Raw genomic sequence first — 13,861 nt, 5'->3', positions numbered from 1 at the left:
GGCTTCAGCTTACAAACATATACAGGAGGTCTGCGTCACCACGATGTGTAGTTACATGTCTGAGGACGTGCACGTCAGGCCATGGCCTAGGGTACGACGTTGATTCGATGCACAAGTATAAACCCTGCTTTAGACCTAATGTCCTCATTCGTGGACACCTTTTGTGCCATATATGGGGGGGCGGGGGGTCACTAGGGGAAGCTTGCCTAGGGCGCCAAATGTGCTAGGTGCGGCCCTGAGAGGATTCAGCTCCTCTCAGCTGCTGACAGATGTAAGATTTTGTTGTTTACATAACCTGATGGGTTCAGATAAAGAGCCAAATGTCAAAGGTCAAACTGTCACAGCAGGGGCACAGGATCATCAGTGACATGCTATATTTGTTTTATGTTAATGAAAATTAAAACAGCCACATAATCTACTTAAATACTTCACATCCAAACACAAAAGCCTTGTTAAACAGTTGAGAGACTTACTATAACTTCTAACCACCTTCATTTCTACATGAGTTAAAACCAGCTTTGTATCTCTGTCACTGCTCCTTTACTTTCCTTCCTGTGGGAACGACCTTGGAAGCAGCCTTGACCTTTGTTCTGCATCTTCCCAGCAGCTCAGGTGAGTAGAACTGGAGCAGGATTTTCAGCTGACGCCTCAGCAAAGGTTATTGTGGGTTATTTCCACGGCTGGGCTTCAGGACGTCCCACGCTGAGCAGAGGGAGACGCCTAGCAGAGAGGGAGGAGGAGGACAGGAGGTCTCACTCTGTCCGACATTAACACGCCACAAACATCATGATACAGGTACAAACAACTCTGACCTGTCTCCAAAAGACAGCTGATTTTTTCTTATTGTTTGGATTTTTTTATATTTAATAATAATGTTTTTGCTCCCTCATCTTAAACCACAACCCCAATTCCAAAAAAAATGTTGTGTAAAATGTAAATAAAAGCAAAATGCAGTGATTTTATAATTTTTTTTGACCTATATGCAATATTAGGATACCCCTTTCACACCCAATCATACTTTAATCTGTCACCAATTAACCTGTGAAATGATAACAACAGGTGTTTTCTTGAGCATTTCACAACTTTCTCAGTCCTTACGACTCATGTTCCAACATTTCTGGAACGTGTTGCAGACATCAAATTCAGAATCTTCTTATTAGTCCAGTATTTTTTTAAATAATTGAAGATATGCTTTAAAACTGAGGTTCAAGAGCCATTTGTAAATATTGGCTGTTGCAACAATGCATATTCAGGACATTTGAGAATCACATGATCCATAGTCTGTGTTTTATTACAGGCATCACATGTTCCATTTGGATGTTTCCCAATATGGTGCAGAGATTAATTCAGTTTAGTGTGTCCCATTCTGATTCTACTGATCAGACACTCTTCCTTCACATTGTTTCTCAGTGACGTTCCCTCTCTGACTTCTTTTTAAATCATATATAAACGCCTTCCTTAGGTATCGTTGTCCCATCACCTCTGCCACCACATCTTAACTTTGTTCCACACAAAAGTTTTCCATTTGATTTGCTTTTGGCACTTTTGGCACTTTTGGCAAGATGATCTGCTTTTTTATTCCCTTGAATGTCTATACGTAAATTTTGTTTTTTAAAAAATGGTTGTTTTCATGCTTTCATGTCACTTGTACATATGTGTGTATTTTGTTGTCACTTGTATTGTAATGTAGTAATTAAGAAAAGAAGAAGAAGTTCCTTATTACTCCAGTTTGCTACTGGTGACTGCTGGAAGAAAAAATAACTCATATTCTACAAGATACAAGACTTTTATCCTCCATATTGTTGGACTTTCCTTAATCAATATTAATTGAAATACAGAGAACCATCTCTTCGGTACAACTTCTTCCATCTCTACAATCAACACCTACTTTATCATTATTAAAAAAAATATACTTGTAAATTTACCTACTTGTAAATTGTACATTTATAACAATTTTATATTACTGCTTAGTCTGTAACTCTTGTTCAATTATGCAATATTTGTTTTTATCCTTTTCTTTGTATGTATGATTACTGTTGTTGAACAGAGGATGTATCTTCATGAGCCATTTTTGGCTTCTAACCTCTCCTGTACAATATTTTAACTTTTAATTTCTTTTTTTTGTGACTGGCAATGTTTATTTTATTTTATTCAAATCAGTTGCATCACATGGTCGACATAATATAGTCCATTGCAACAGCAAAACACACACCCACACCTGTCCCACTTGTACCCAAGAGGGGCCATCCTATCTGTAGAGCCAAAGAGAGACACGACAAGGCATAATAAATAAAATTCTGTAAGTAGGCTAGAAGGAATGCATATCTGAAGAAAATGGGAAAAGAAGAAAAGTAGAAAAAATAGAATAAAATTAAATTAAATTAAATTAAATTAAATTGAAAAAATAAAATAAAATAAAACTTACAATAGAGCCCGTCATATCTCAAACCTTTTCTGTGCCTCCACTTGTTCTTTATACTGGTACATATATAGTGACCAGATACATGCCCCATTTCAGGAGATTATTATTATTATTATTATTATTATTATTATCATTATAATTATTATTATTATTATTATTATTATTATTATTATTATTATTATTTGTTGTATTTCAAATATGTTTTGACCTTGGCCAGGTCTCTCTTGTGCAAGAGATATGTTTTTTTTAATATCAATGGGACTTCCTGGTTAAATTAAGATAAAATAAAATGAAATAAAATAAAATAGTATAAAATAACATAAAATAAAATGTGTTGTTTTTTAGTCTTAAACTAAACTTTTTAAAAAAAAAAAAAAAAATCTTTTCTTGTTAAATTAAAACTCCCTCTAATTGCTAAAAGCCCCCAAATTCCCAGTGAGAGGCTAAAAACAAAGTACATGACCTCTGTTTCCGGTGTGAACTGAAACCCTGGCCTGAGTGATGAGTTGTTTCAATAGATGATCTTTGTACTGGAGTACCAGCGTCGACCAATCAAATGACTCGGGGGGCGGGGACTTCTGGCAGGCTCGTGCGGCCACAGTGCAGAGTGGGCGTTTAATCCGTCTTCTCCTCGAGCTCATACATGACTTCACAGTAAACGTTACACAAGTTTGGCAACTTCAAACCGTGAAACCAACCGTCGGCCGACAAACATGACGGAAAGCTCCGCGAACAAACTGCTGAACGGGGACGGCTGCCACCGGACCGCCAACGGGAAGAAACCGGGTAAAAATGGCTTCGTGAAGAACCACTGCCTGTTTCAACAGACACACAAGTATCGTCGCCCCAGGGACAAGGTAAGGCCCAACCGTCAACGGCTCCACCGGGGGAGGAACTGTAAACAGCCGGTGTTGTGTTCGGTACCGAGTGCAGTCTGAATTAACGGAATAACGTTAGCTCTGTTCGGTGTGTGCGTGATTACACTGCGGTTATTACCGGTTGTTACGGAGCACACACGGAAAGTGTGAGCTGCATGTGTGTGACGGCAGCCTCACGTCACATCACAATTAAACTGTGAACATTAGCTAATGTATGTTGCTAATGCTATGCTAATTAGTTTGTGTAATAGTTTACATAGCGGCCTGTGGTTAGCATTGTGTGCTAGCTTAGCAGTTTGTCCCAATGCGACACATTTTAAGCTAGCTGTTACCCGGAATTGTATTTCTAAGGGACTGTTCTGTACTTATCAGAGGGAGGTGGTGCCTGGGTGTGACTTGGTTTATTTATTTATTAAATCTGACCCTCCCTGAAGCTACAGATACATATCTTTTAACCACCCTGGGTGACTCAGAAACAACATGACCCTCCCTCCATCATAAAGTAATTATTCAATTTTGTAATGTTTGTCAGTTAAAAGTTTGAGACAGAATCCTGCAGTTGTAAAATCAATCAATCAATCAATCAATTTTATTTATAAAGCCCAATATCACAAATCACAATTTGCCTCACAGGGCTTTACAGCATACGACATCCCTCTGTCCTTTGGACCCTCACAGCGGATAAGGCAAACTCCCCAAAAAACCCCGTAAAACGCCTCACTCTTGTTGTGCTTGTCGGTTAGTTTGTGCAGACGGTTCATTTTTAGCCAAATTTTAATTGAGATACACAGAATAAAGTGATTGAAATGTAATAACACTCACCATGTTTACATCACACAAAAGACAATTGATTTATTGCGTTAGTGTGACTAGAGCCGGACTTACAAAGTACATGAAGACATTTTATCCAGACTGAAATTGTTCTAAATCAAAGTTCTCAAAGCTATCCAGATAATGTGATCGGGAGTCAAATTCCTCCTGCATGCATACAGTCAATCAGACCCAAACTGGCCTCAGCGCTCTGAGCATGCTCAACAGTTTCCGCCCTGGGCTTTGACCCAGAAGTCGAATAGCATTGAATTCGTAACAGAAAAAGAAGCTAGTATCAACATGGTGAAATCTACATCCAGAGCGGTGACTTTGTGGACGGACCAAATGTACAGAGCTGTAAAGTTGCTGCTAGCTAAGCATAGTTAACTTGTTTGTCAGTTGTTTGGTCTGTGATGTAATAGGTCAACAACCAGAAAAAGGTTAACTAACAAGCAGAAAGGGGACATATCTCCACCTATCGTAGAGGAGTAGGACATACTTTGGCCAAAACATCAATCCCCCTCCCGTGCTTGTATACTGGGACAAGGACAGTAGTCCAATTAAATGGTCGAGTCACACTGTAACTGAAGCTCGACTAACTTGTGCATGTGATCACACTTGATGTTTTAAACTCTGATGTGGTTAGGTGTCTTTTTCTGATGGAAGCATTTGTCGCACACAGTGTATCCAAGGACCGGCAGATATTTGAAAGTCTAATGATGAATTTTAGCGTGTGGTTTCTCTCTGTGATAAGTGGTGTAATTTTGGTGACTTTTAAAGCAAAGATGCAGGTTTGGAAGGTCTGTAACACAACCATTTAAAGTTGTACATCTCTCCCATGAGCCAAAATTAAATAAAGTCCTTCCCTAGTTGTCTAAAAATGAATTTGACATGCCTCCCCCTTTTTGCACCACCCTCCCTCCTTATAAATAACACACAGTCCCCTATAGTTAATTTTTAATCACGTGGCTTTTGAAATACTTTTTGAAAATATATGTTTATTACATTTTTAATATTCAGCACAGAACAATCGGGCAGTCCTTATTGTTGAGCCCTGTTATTATGTTAAATCTACCCTAAATGCTTTTAAAAGTTTGCATTAATTTGTTAAAACAAGTTTTTTGGGAGTTGTTGCACCTCTGTCTGTAATTTTTGACCTGCACATTTGTGTGTACTGCAGTTTGTGTTTTGTTGACCAGAGTGTACTTTTTGTACACATACAAAATTATATGTAGAGCAGCAGCGTTTGCCGTTCTCTCCTGCAAGTTGGTTTGATGCTGTCGGACTGGATGTGAGTAATCAGGTGTCAGCTTGCAGGGAATGAATAGCTGTAATGTTAGTCAATCCTGGAAATTTAAACACTAAAGTCTGAGTTAAGTCATAAGTCATTGGCGTTTGAGTCCAAGTCGTGTTGCAGGTGTTTTTCTAATTTGCTAGTTGATTCTGAAGTCATGAAATTTGTGCCTCAAGCCTGACTCCAGTTTAAGGTCACAGGAAGACTGATTTCCAGGAAACGTACAGACTAGCTAAGCTGATTAAGGAGACCATTGTAATACGGAAGATGAGTTAGGCCCAGTGTATTTACAGTAAGGGTCCTCAACTTTATAAAAAGCATCCACAGATGAGTGAAGCACACACAAGATACTGGGAACACACTGTGTTATAAGATTGTGCCACAATGGTTTTGTTGGAGCGGCATCCTTGATCCAAAAGATAAAAAGTATCCCTGGCAGCCAAAGTCAAAAGACTTTTTAAATACTTAATATTAATAACACTATTAATAACACTTTTTAACACAATTTAAATGCAGGTTTAGCTGGTAACCAGGAGTGTTTGCTACAAAAGCTGCACTTGTTTTTGTGTCTCTAACCTGTTGTGTAGTCGTACCTACCACCTGTTCAGGGAGAATGATAGTGGGCTCTTTTGTAACCTTACACTCTGGTGTGTGTGTGTGTGTGTGTGTGTGTGTGTGGTGGAGTTAGACGAGTCTCTGTTTACATTGACTCCAGTGTGAAGAAGCCCTGTTGTGTTATTATGAGCGAGGCTGTCTGTCAGTCTCATGGGAGAGGGGGGCAGAGTGCGCTCCCTTCCACATGACACTTAAGCGGGAGAGGAATGTCTGCAGGCCGTGAAGGGTGTGGTCCCTCCTGGGGTTGAATGAAAAGCACTGAAAACACACAGTGTAATTGTGTGTGTGTAGTGGTGGCGGTGGGGCACACATACAAGCCTTTGTTTTTTAGTTTAGTAGTTTAGGATTAACACAAAAGAGAAATCTATAGAGCACATACTGTGTATACAGAAGGAATGCATCTGTCTCGTATATGAGTTCATCAGATTTCACACTTGCGGCCGCAGAAAGCTGCAAGGCTGCTGATCTCAACATAATGTGGATTTACACGATCAAGTCCAGATGCTTTGGCTGTCATACCAATCATATCCTCATGCATATAATATCTCCATCCTGCCAGAAGTTAAGGCAGAGCTGCTGCTTATATCACCGCTGATGTCTGTCTGATTCATGGTTGAAATACTTAAAAATATACTCTGCAGGATTTTCCTAAAAGCTATGTATAGACTCAAACAGAATTAGTCCCTCTCAGTCAACACTCACTGTGGCGGTGCATTTTTCTAGAGAGACTCTGCTGTGGACGTTTATGGGCGTGTACCCACAAAGCGCTCAGGTGATGTCCAGGCTTTATAAAAAGTTGCCACCAGGTACCAGATCATAAGAAGTGAAGTAAAATGTCCAATGAGAGTCAATGTGGGGTCGGCTCTTACTTTGATTTTCTATTGTGAGCATGTTCACAAACAGTAACTGACAATCCTGCGCAGTATAGACTTACCAAATTCACATTTTCACATGGATGATTTTAAATTTCTCAAATGAACTAAGCCAGCATGTTGATAATGTTTTCCACTGATGCCGAACAATTTGATAAGGTCAACCTGAATGATACCAAGCATACCATTTATCAGCACTTGAAGGACAGTATTGCTCAGGATTGCTATCAGCCTATCGGGTCTAAACCAGTGACATCATGTCATCATGTTGTGATATGAGCTCGACTGGTTCTCAATAAGGCAACTGAAACTGGAGTTAGATGCACACAGAGCTGTGTGTTTGGAAGAGGAAGCAGGGTGTGTCTCATGTGACTGTTTCTGATATCAGCCGGCTAAACTGATTGGTGTCTGTCTGGTAACTCAAGTTAAAGCTGGAGTACGCAGAGATCTGGCAAAAGCAGAATTAGAAAATACATCCTCCTCCTGCAGCTCTCCCCTCTCTGTCCTGAGCCCCTCCCACCTGATGACCACAGTGACCCAGTGTTTCCCGTACATTGATTTATATTTAATCTTATTTCGTTGTACAGTTGCCCGTGGCATCTGTCCCTCTGTTTATCAGACCACAAATGAGACAAACATTAGCTGCCAGTCCTTCCACATTGCTCCCCGCTGCTCTGGACTTCTTCTCTGGGAGGAGAGTAGCAGTAGCTCACTTGACAGACCTTCGGTTGGTAGCTGTAGCGGCCTGAATTTGGTCAGCGCAGCCCCCAGCACCTGGCGTCACAGTAGGCTGGTGTCCAGCAGTAGCTCCAGGTCTAACTTGTGTAATGGCAGCAACAGAAAGTTTGCTGACAGGGAGTCAGGGCTGTCTAGTCCCTTTAGGTGGGGTTTGCGCTGGCTGGATTATGGTTGCTGCAGCTGTGGGTGAAGGGTCAGTCTCCTCCTGTCAAGGTGGTCTGTGGTGATGGGAAATGAGGGGGGGGGGGGGGGGGGGGGACACACACTGTGATTCAAGGCTCTAGCTAACGTTGGCTACATAAATGTGAACTTGATGTTGCAGCTGTGAGCCTTTAGCTTCGGTTGGCAGAAGGATAAACTATTAGCAATATTATTTCTCCATCTCCACAACGCTTTGCCGGTACTGACACATGTTTTATTTCTTTTATTGTCAGACTCTCTTATAAATAAGTTCACCTTCCTTATTTGGGTTGCTTTGTAGTTTCAGCAGTTCTTGCCAATGCTGGAATAGCAACTTTCTCTGCAGGATTCTCGGCTATTAAATCAGGCTTTCACTGAAGAAGTGTGCACACACATCTATTATGTAAAAAAGCAAATAGGAATGTCCTCCTGAAATGACCCTTGATTATCCAGATTCTCCCATCTCAGGCTTCTTAAATCCTGAAAACAGGGCCAACACTAGCTATCAAACAAAAGCCAGAGACTGTGACGTTTTGAGCAGCTGTGAGCTGTAAATTCACAATTTCTAAGCAGAAGAAAGAAGATAATGTCATCTCAGATCCTTCAGGTGTAAAACCTCCCCCTCTTTGTGTTGCTGCATCATGTCCACAGCTGCTAGTTACCAAAGCTTATTGTAAAAGTCAAGAGCGCTAAACTATGGCTAAATCTGGTGACCAAAACGTCCCCAGAAGTACACTGCACCGCACACTGATGACCAAGAAAAACTGACTGCTCGACATTGACGCCCAAATTAAACTGCCTTCCTCAGCTTTAACAAATACAGTATTGAGACCATTTCATGGTGTGCCTGAGTCTCAATCACAGACTGGTCATAAATGTCCTCCTGGGTCGGTGTCAGTAGCTCAAAAATAGATCTTACCTTATCGAGCTAGTCATAATCCTCATATTGAGAGTATAGGAAAATGCTTAGAAGCAGGTTTTTTATGAGCGGGTAGGAATAAATGATCTCAATTACAGCTTTCAGCCGGGATGGTAGTGTCAATAATCGCTCAGTGAGAATGAGCCACAAATTGAATATACAAGTAGCAGGAAGAGGCCTTACTTATTTACTCTGTGTTAGGCCTGATGTGAAACACACACCATGTGCAAGCTTTTCTTATTGTCTATACAATGTAATATGATCACCAGCTCTCAAACTGCAGAGTAAGCATGTGAAAGAGCAGGTTTGGACAGAGTGTGTTGGCTGCATGCTGAGTGCTGTCCAGCTGTAAATGAATGGCACGGGTCTGCCTCCTCTCAGGCCCTGTTTGTCCACAGCTATAAAAAATTAAGCTAATGTGACGTCAGTCAAACTGTTTTTAGCCGCTGTGGTTGGCATCAGTATGCAACAGTCCCTCTGAGCGGTATACTTGGATGTGAATGTGTTTTTGTGCTCGCTGTTGACAGTTTACAAACCACGGCTTCTAGTCTGCTGGTCTTTCAATGCATTTTTAACTTTAGAGAAAGGGACCTGTCTGGCTTTGAACACGCTCACACTGCAGCGTTCTCCTGTTCCCTGGCTCTGAGGTATTTCTTCAAGAAGCATGACTGGTCACATGAGGTGCGGTTGCTAAGCTGCGGGGCAGAGTTGGTAATGAGTGACCGCCCTCGTTTGTTTAATGTTGGTTTTGCAGACAGCCAGTCGACAGTCGAGCTCAAAATGATGCTAGTATTTTTCAGTTTTTGTGGAGGTGCTCCAGTGTGTGACCACATTTATATGGTCCCATAATCCAAGATCAATATTGCTATTCATAAAACTCGATGAATTAGAACCCTGGATTGATGGCCATTTTACTGCTCACTGGTCCATGGGGACCTGAGCATGGTCGGGCCTCTGTGAATTAATGCGCTTATTGTAGCCTTTATTAGGTTTCTAACTCTTTCCAAGAAAAACACAATTTTAACAAATCAGCCCTGCTGTCGTGTGGTGTGTGCCCAGCTTGTACTGGATTGGTCTGCTCTGCTTTCTTTCACATTTATTGGTCTGCCTGCTGGAGCAGATTTAATGAGTAAACAGAGGCTTAAAGCGTGGATGAACCATTATCTTCTTAAAGCACCAGCTGAATGTTAAAAGGGTACCAGTTAGTTTACATTAGTCCTCCTAAATCTGGTCCTTGGCCTCAGATGTGTTTGAGAATAAAAAGTCTTCAGTTGTCTGCTTGAATTTGTATCATGACTTTAACTTGAAGCGACTTGTAATTACAGATTCTTTTTCTTTATTGTCCCCCAGAACCAAAATGTCACACACAACCCCAGCCTGTACAAGAAGCCCTTTGTGGAGTCGTTTGAGGAGACTCCTCTACTGGTGGCTGTGCTCACTTACATGGGCTACGGCATCCTCACTGTCTTCGGCTACCTCCGGGACTTCCTTCGCCACTGGAGCATCGAGAAGTGTCACGTGGCTCGGGAGAAAGAGGAACAGAAGGTAAAGTGGTTTTTACATTAGACCCCTTTAAATGCAAAGGCTGATTAAAAAACAACATATTCACTGCTGTGTCAGTGACAGAAAGGTCCAAGCTATCAGTTCAATCAAACCTGATCAAAAACTACTTATATTGAGTTTATTTATGTTTTGTCTTAGAAGCATAAGTTGCCAGGTAGCATTACCTATGACCAGAATAGTTACTGTTGTGACTCTTACTCACATTGGGCTCACTTTTATACTGGTTTAAATAGTGAAAATAATTCCTCTTCTATCTGGGGACCCCTGGAACTTCCTTACGGATCATTGCAGGGTCCCTGGACGCCTGAGAGAACCACTGTTTTTGGTGTTGTAATGAAGTCACGGGAAACTGCAAAAATAGCTGAGCATTTTTTTGTACATTTAATAACAAATCAAAAGCATCTTGTTCCAGTATGAATACAACTACACTGGTCTAGGGTTGCAACGGTATCAGATCTTCATGGCACAATAACCGTCTCAGAAAATGTCGCAGTTGGGGTTAGTGGTAGAGCAGGCGCCCCATGTACAAGGCTGTTGACGCAGTGGCCTGGGTTCGACTCCAGCCTGTGGCCCTTTGCTGCATGTCACTCCCTCTCTCTCTTCACACTTAACTATTCTATCAATTAATGGCAAAAAATGCCCTGAAAAATATCTTTAAAAAAAAAAGAAAGAAAATGTTGCAGTTTCATGGTATCACAGTATTACAGAATTTTATTTATTTAAGTTATTAGTGAGAATAACCCTTAAAGGAATGAAAATGGAGGGGTCATTTTTGGTTGAACAAACATTTTAATCACTATAGTTGATACTTGAAACCATTTGTTTATGGAAGTATGTATAAAATGTCTGCCCTTTGTAAATAACTAAAATAGAAGGGAGATTCCCCATCCAGTTGCAGTTTTTATTTTTTTTCTGTATCTAAAATAAGATAGGATCTAAGATATGCAAATGTACACTGAATCATAAAGTCAACTTCTATATCTCAGTATACCTTAAAACAGATATACGTTACCACTAACCAGCGCTTACAATAGATGTGGATGCCACAGCTTGTGTCATGGTGATTTGTCTTGTTTGTTGTCAACATGTCTCAGCCTTTCCCCGGGTGTGTTTTGTTGTAGAAAAGTGATTGTAGATCGATCACTGACTGAAGGTTTTTTTTTTTTTTTTGGTTTGTTTTTTGATTCACCACAAAGTTGCTCATGGTGCAAAATAGTTTACCTCTGCTTTCTTGCTGAACATCAGGGAATTGTCTTGCACAGTCATAAGCACTGTAAGCAGTCGTAAACAGTCATTTTTGTTGGTGAATTGACGTTTGTGTCGCACACATCTGCATCTTCACAACCAGAAAAAAGGCCATTAAAAAAGGCTGGGACAGGCTCTTTGACTCCATGAGAGCTACGAGGTGGTGTCCTCTTAGGTGCTATCTGGATGCCCTTAACCTGAAAGAAGTTTCTGGCTACACTTGAATGCATGGCGGCCGATATACAACAGAAAGTTTTCAAATAGAAAGAATTTGTTGTCTTTTATTATGGAACATTTTACTAGTTGCAAAATTGTAATTCCCACCCCTGTCTTTACTGCAGACACCTCACTGAAATGTATCAATCATTCCCATGTTTTTTGACCATGCACTAGCTGTTAAGTCTTTCAGCAGCTGCAAACCAGATTTTACTGCACATGTGTTGTACCCCAGGGATATGACACAGGTCCTCTTTGAAACTTCCTCGCTATAAAAAAGGAAGTGAGTTTGGTGACATAATGCGAGGGACAGCTATGAATGGTGAAACTCAGGGGAAACTACCATTCATTCATTCATTCATTCATACATTATTATGTGAAACCGCTTGTCCTATTTAAGGCTGCGGGGGTGGGGGGGCTGGAGCCTTTCCCTGTGGACACTGGGTGAGAGGTGGGCACACCCTGTACAGGTCACCAGGCTGACACATTGATAAAGACAACCATTCACACCTACGGGCAATTTAAACGACATTGTAACATGGTAACATCCCAGAGGAGCCGCTATTATATCAGTTTTTATCAGTAATCATGGGCTGTTGCCCTCGTCTGCCACAAAACAAAGACATACCATTAAAGAATCACCTACACTGTCCCATTTCCCCTGCAGGATTTCGTCCCCCTCTATCAGGACTTTGAGAACTTCTACACCAGGAACTTGTACATGAGGATTCGAGACAACTGGAACAGACCCATCTGCAGCGTCCCCGGTGCTAAGATGGACCTAGTGGAGAGAGTTTCCCACGACTACAACTGGACCTTTGAGTGAGTTGCTGCAGTGCTCTGTGTCTGAATGTGCGCAGGGTTAATTTAGAATCAAGGCGTTGTCCATAACGGTCATTACTCTCCCAGAGGTGTGTGCTTCTGTGTCACTGATCCTTAGCTCAACAGGAAGTTTCATTGATTTGCACTTTCAGTCAGTGGCCTCTCATTTCTGATAATACACATGACGTAAGCCATGATTCAGATGGGTATGTTGAAATCACGAGTATCTGTCACATGGTGCTGATCAGAAACACTAACATTAAGCAGCCCTGAACACAAAGTCCTCAACAAGTGACTGAGGGAGTATAAATACAATCGGTAGAATCAAGACAGCACAGAATTGAAATGAATGGAAAATAATTGATTTATTTTGTCCCATTGCCTTAATTTTATTCCCTGCTGTTCCCTCAAGGACATTGTTAGCATCTTAACTCACTGTTTGTAAGAACTGCTTGACTTCTGTGATGTTTTCAGACACAATAATTGAGTAATATCATGAGCAGTCTGTTCTGATATCAGTGAAGGTTTTCATATTTTTCCTATTTATCTCATTGGTATGTACAGTATAATATAAACTATGCCAGCTGAACTCCCTCAGGACAATACACTATTGTGCAACTGCCACAGCTATCATGCACTGTGATAATAAAGGATAACATTGAACAGGAAATGGTTGCCAGGCAACCAGAGCAGGCAGGCTCACATGTCTAAGATAATTATTTCTATTAGCCTAGAGTCAGGGTACCAAATCTCTGTCTCTCTCTCTGTCTGTCTCTCAGGCACACAGGCAGAGTGGTGAAGGATGTCATCAATATGGGCTCATACAACTACCTCGGCTTTGCTGAGAACACCGGCGCTTGTGCCGACGCTGCTGTCGAGGCCACAGAAAAGTACGGAGCTGGAGTGGGCAGCACTCGCTGTGAGATAGGTAAGAGTCAAAACAAGTTAGATGATGGGGTTTTTCATTTGTTATAAACATGGAGTCAGTCCCTGATCAAAGGGACCTCAGCTGGTACTTGTAACAGCTGCTCCCTCTTTTGTCCGGCGCTCTCTCAGCGTACAGCCGAGGCTACAGGCTTGAGTGGCTTTGAAGGACTGGAAGGTTGAGTTTGAAATATAGTGAAGCAATGTGAAAGCTTTGAAGTTCATTTCAGTTCAGCGCCCACTTTGTTGCAGCCTCCTGTTGACGTGAGCAGCTGCTGATTAGTTTGTCATATTTAGTCTTGTTCTGTTTAGCAAAAGTAAAGCTGAGGTTAACAGTGTGTTTAGCTTAACGGGGTCCTGTGG

At 41.3% G+C, this 13,861-nt stretch overlaps 2 protein-coding genes across 2 annotated transcripts in view; both read left to right on the top strand.

The window, feature by feature from the left end:
- LOC117270909 (cholesterol 24-hydroxylase-like) overlaps positions 1-13,861 on the top strand; it is a 172,247-nt gene that overhangs the window by 82,751 nt on the left and 75,635 nt on the right. The gene's annotated exons all lie outside the window — the stretch shown is intronic.
- Positions 2,986-13,861, top strand: part of sptlc2b (serine palmitoyltransferase, long chain base subunit 2b) — a 31,387-nt gene continuing 20,511 nt past the window's right edge. Inside the window, exons 1-4 of the mRNA XM_033648652.2 lie at positions 2,986-3,279; positions 10,079-10,273; positions 12,420-12,574; positions 13,354-13,502. Coding sequence (XP_033504543.1) covers positions 3,136-3,279; positions 10,079-10,273; positions 12,420-12,574; positions 13,354-13,502 — 643 coding nt within the window. The 5' untranslated portion in view covers positions 2,986-3,135. The remainder of the gene's footprint in view (positions 3,280-10,078; positions 10,274-12,419; positions 12,575-13,353; positions 13,503-13,861) is intronic.

This window comes from Epinephelus lanceolatus, chromosome 13 (assembly GCF_041903045.1).
Source record: "Epinephelus lanceolatus isolate andai-2023 chromosome 13, ASM4190304v1, whole genome shotgun sequence".
NCBI classification, from domain to species: domain Eukaryota; kingdom Metazoa; phylum Chordata; class Actinopteri; order Perciformes; family Serranidae; genus Epinephelus; species Epinephelus lanceolatus.
Note: the sequence above shows the minus strand (reverse complement) of the source record. Positions and strands in the feature narration are given on the sequence as shown.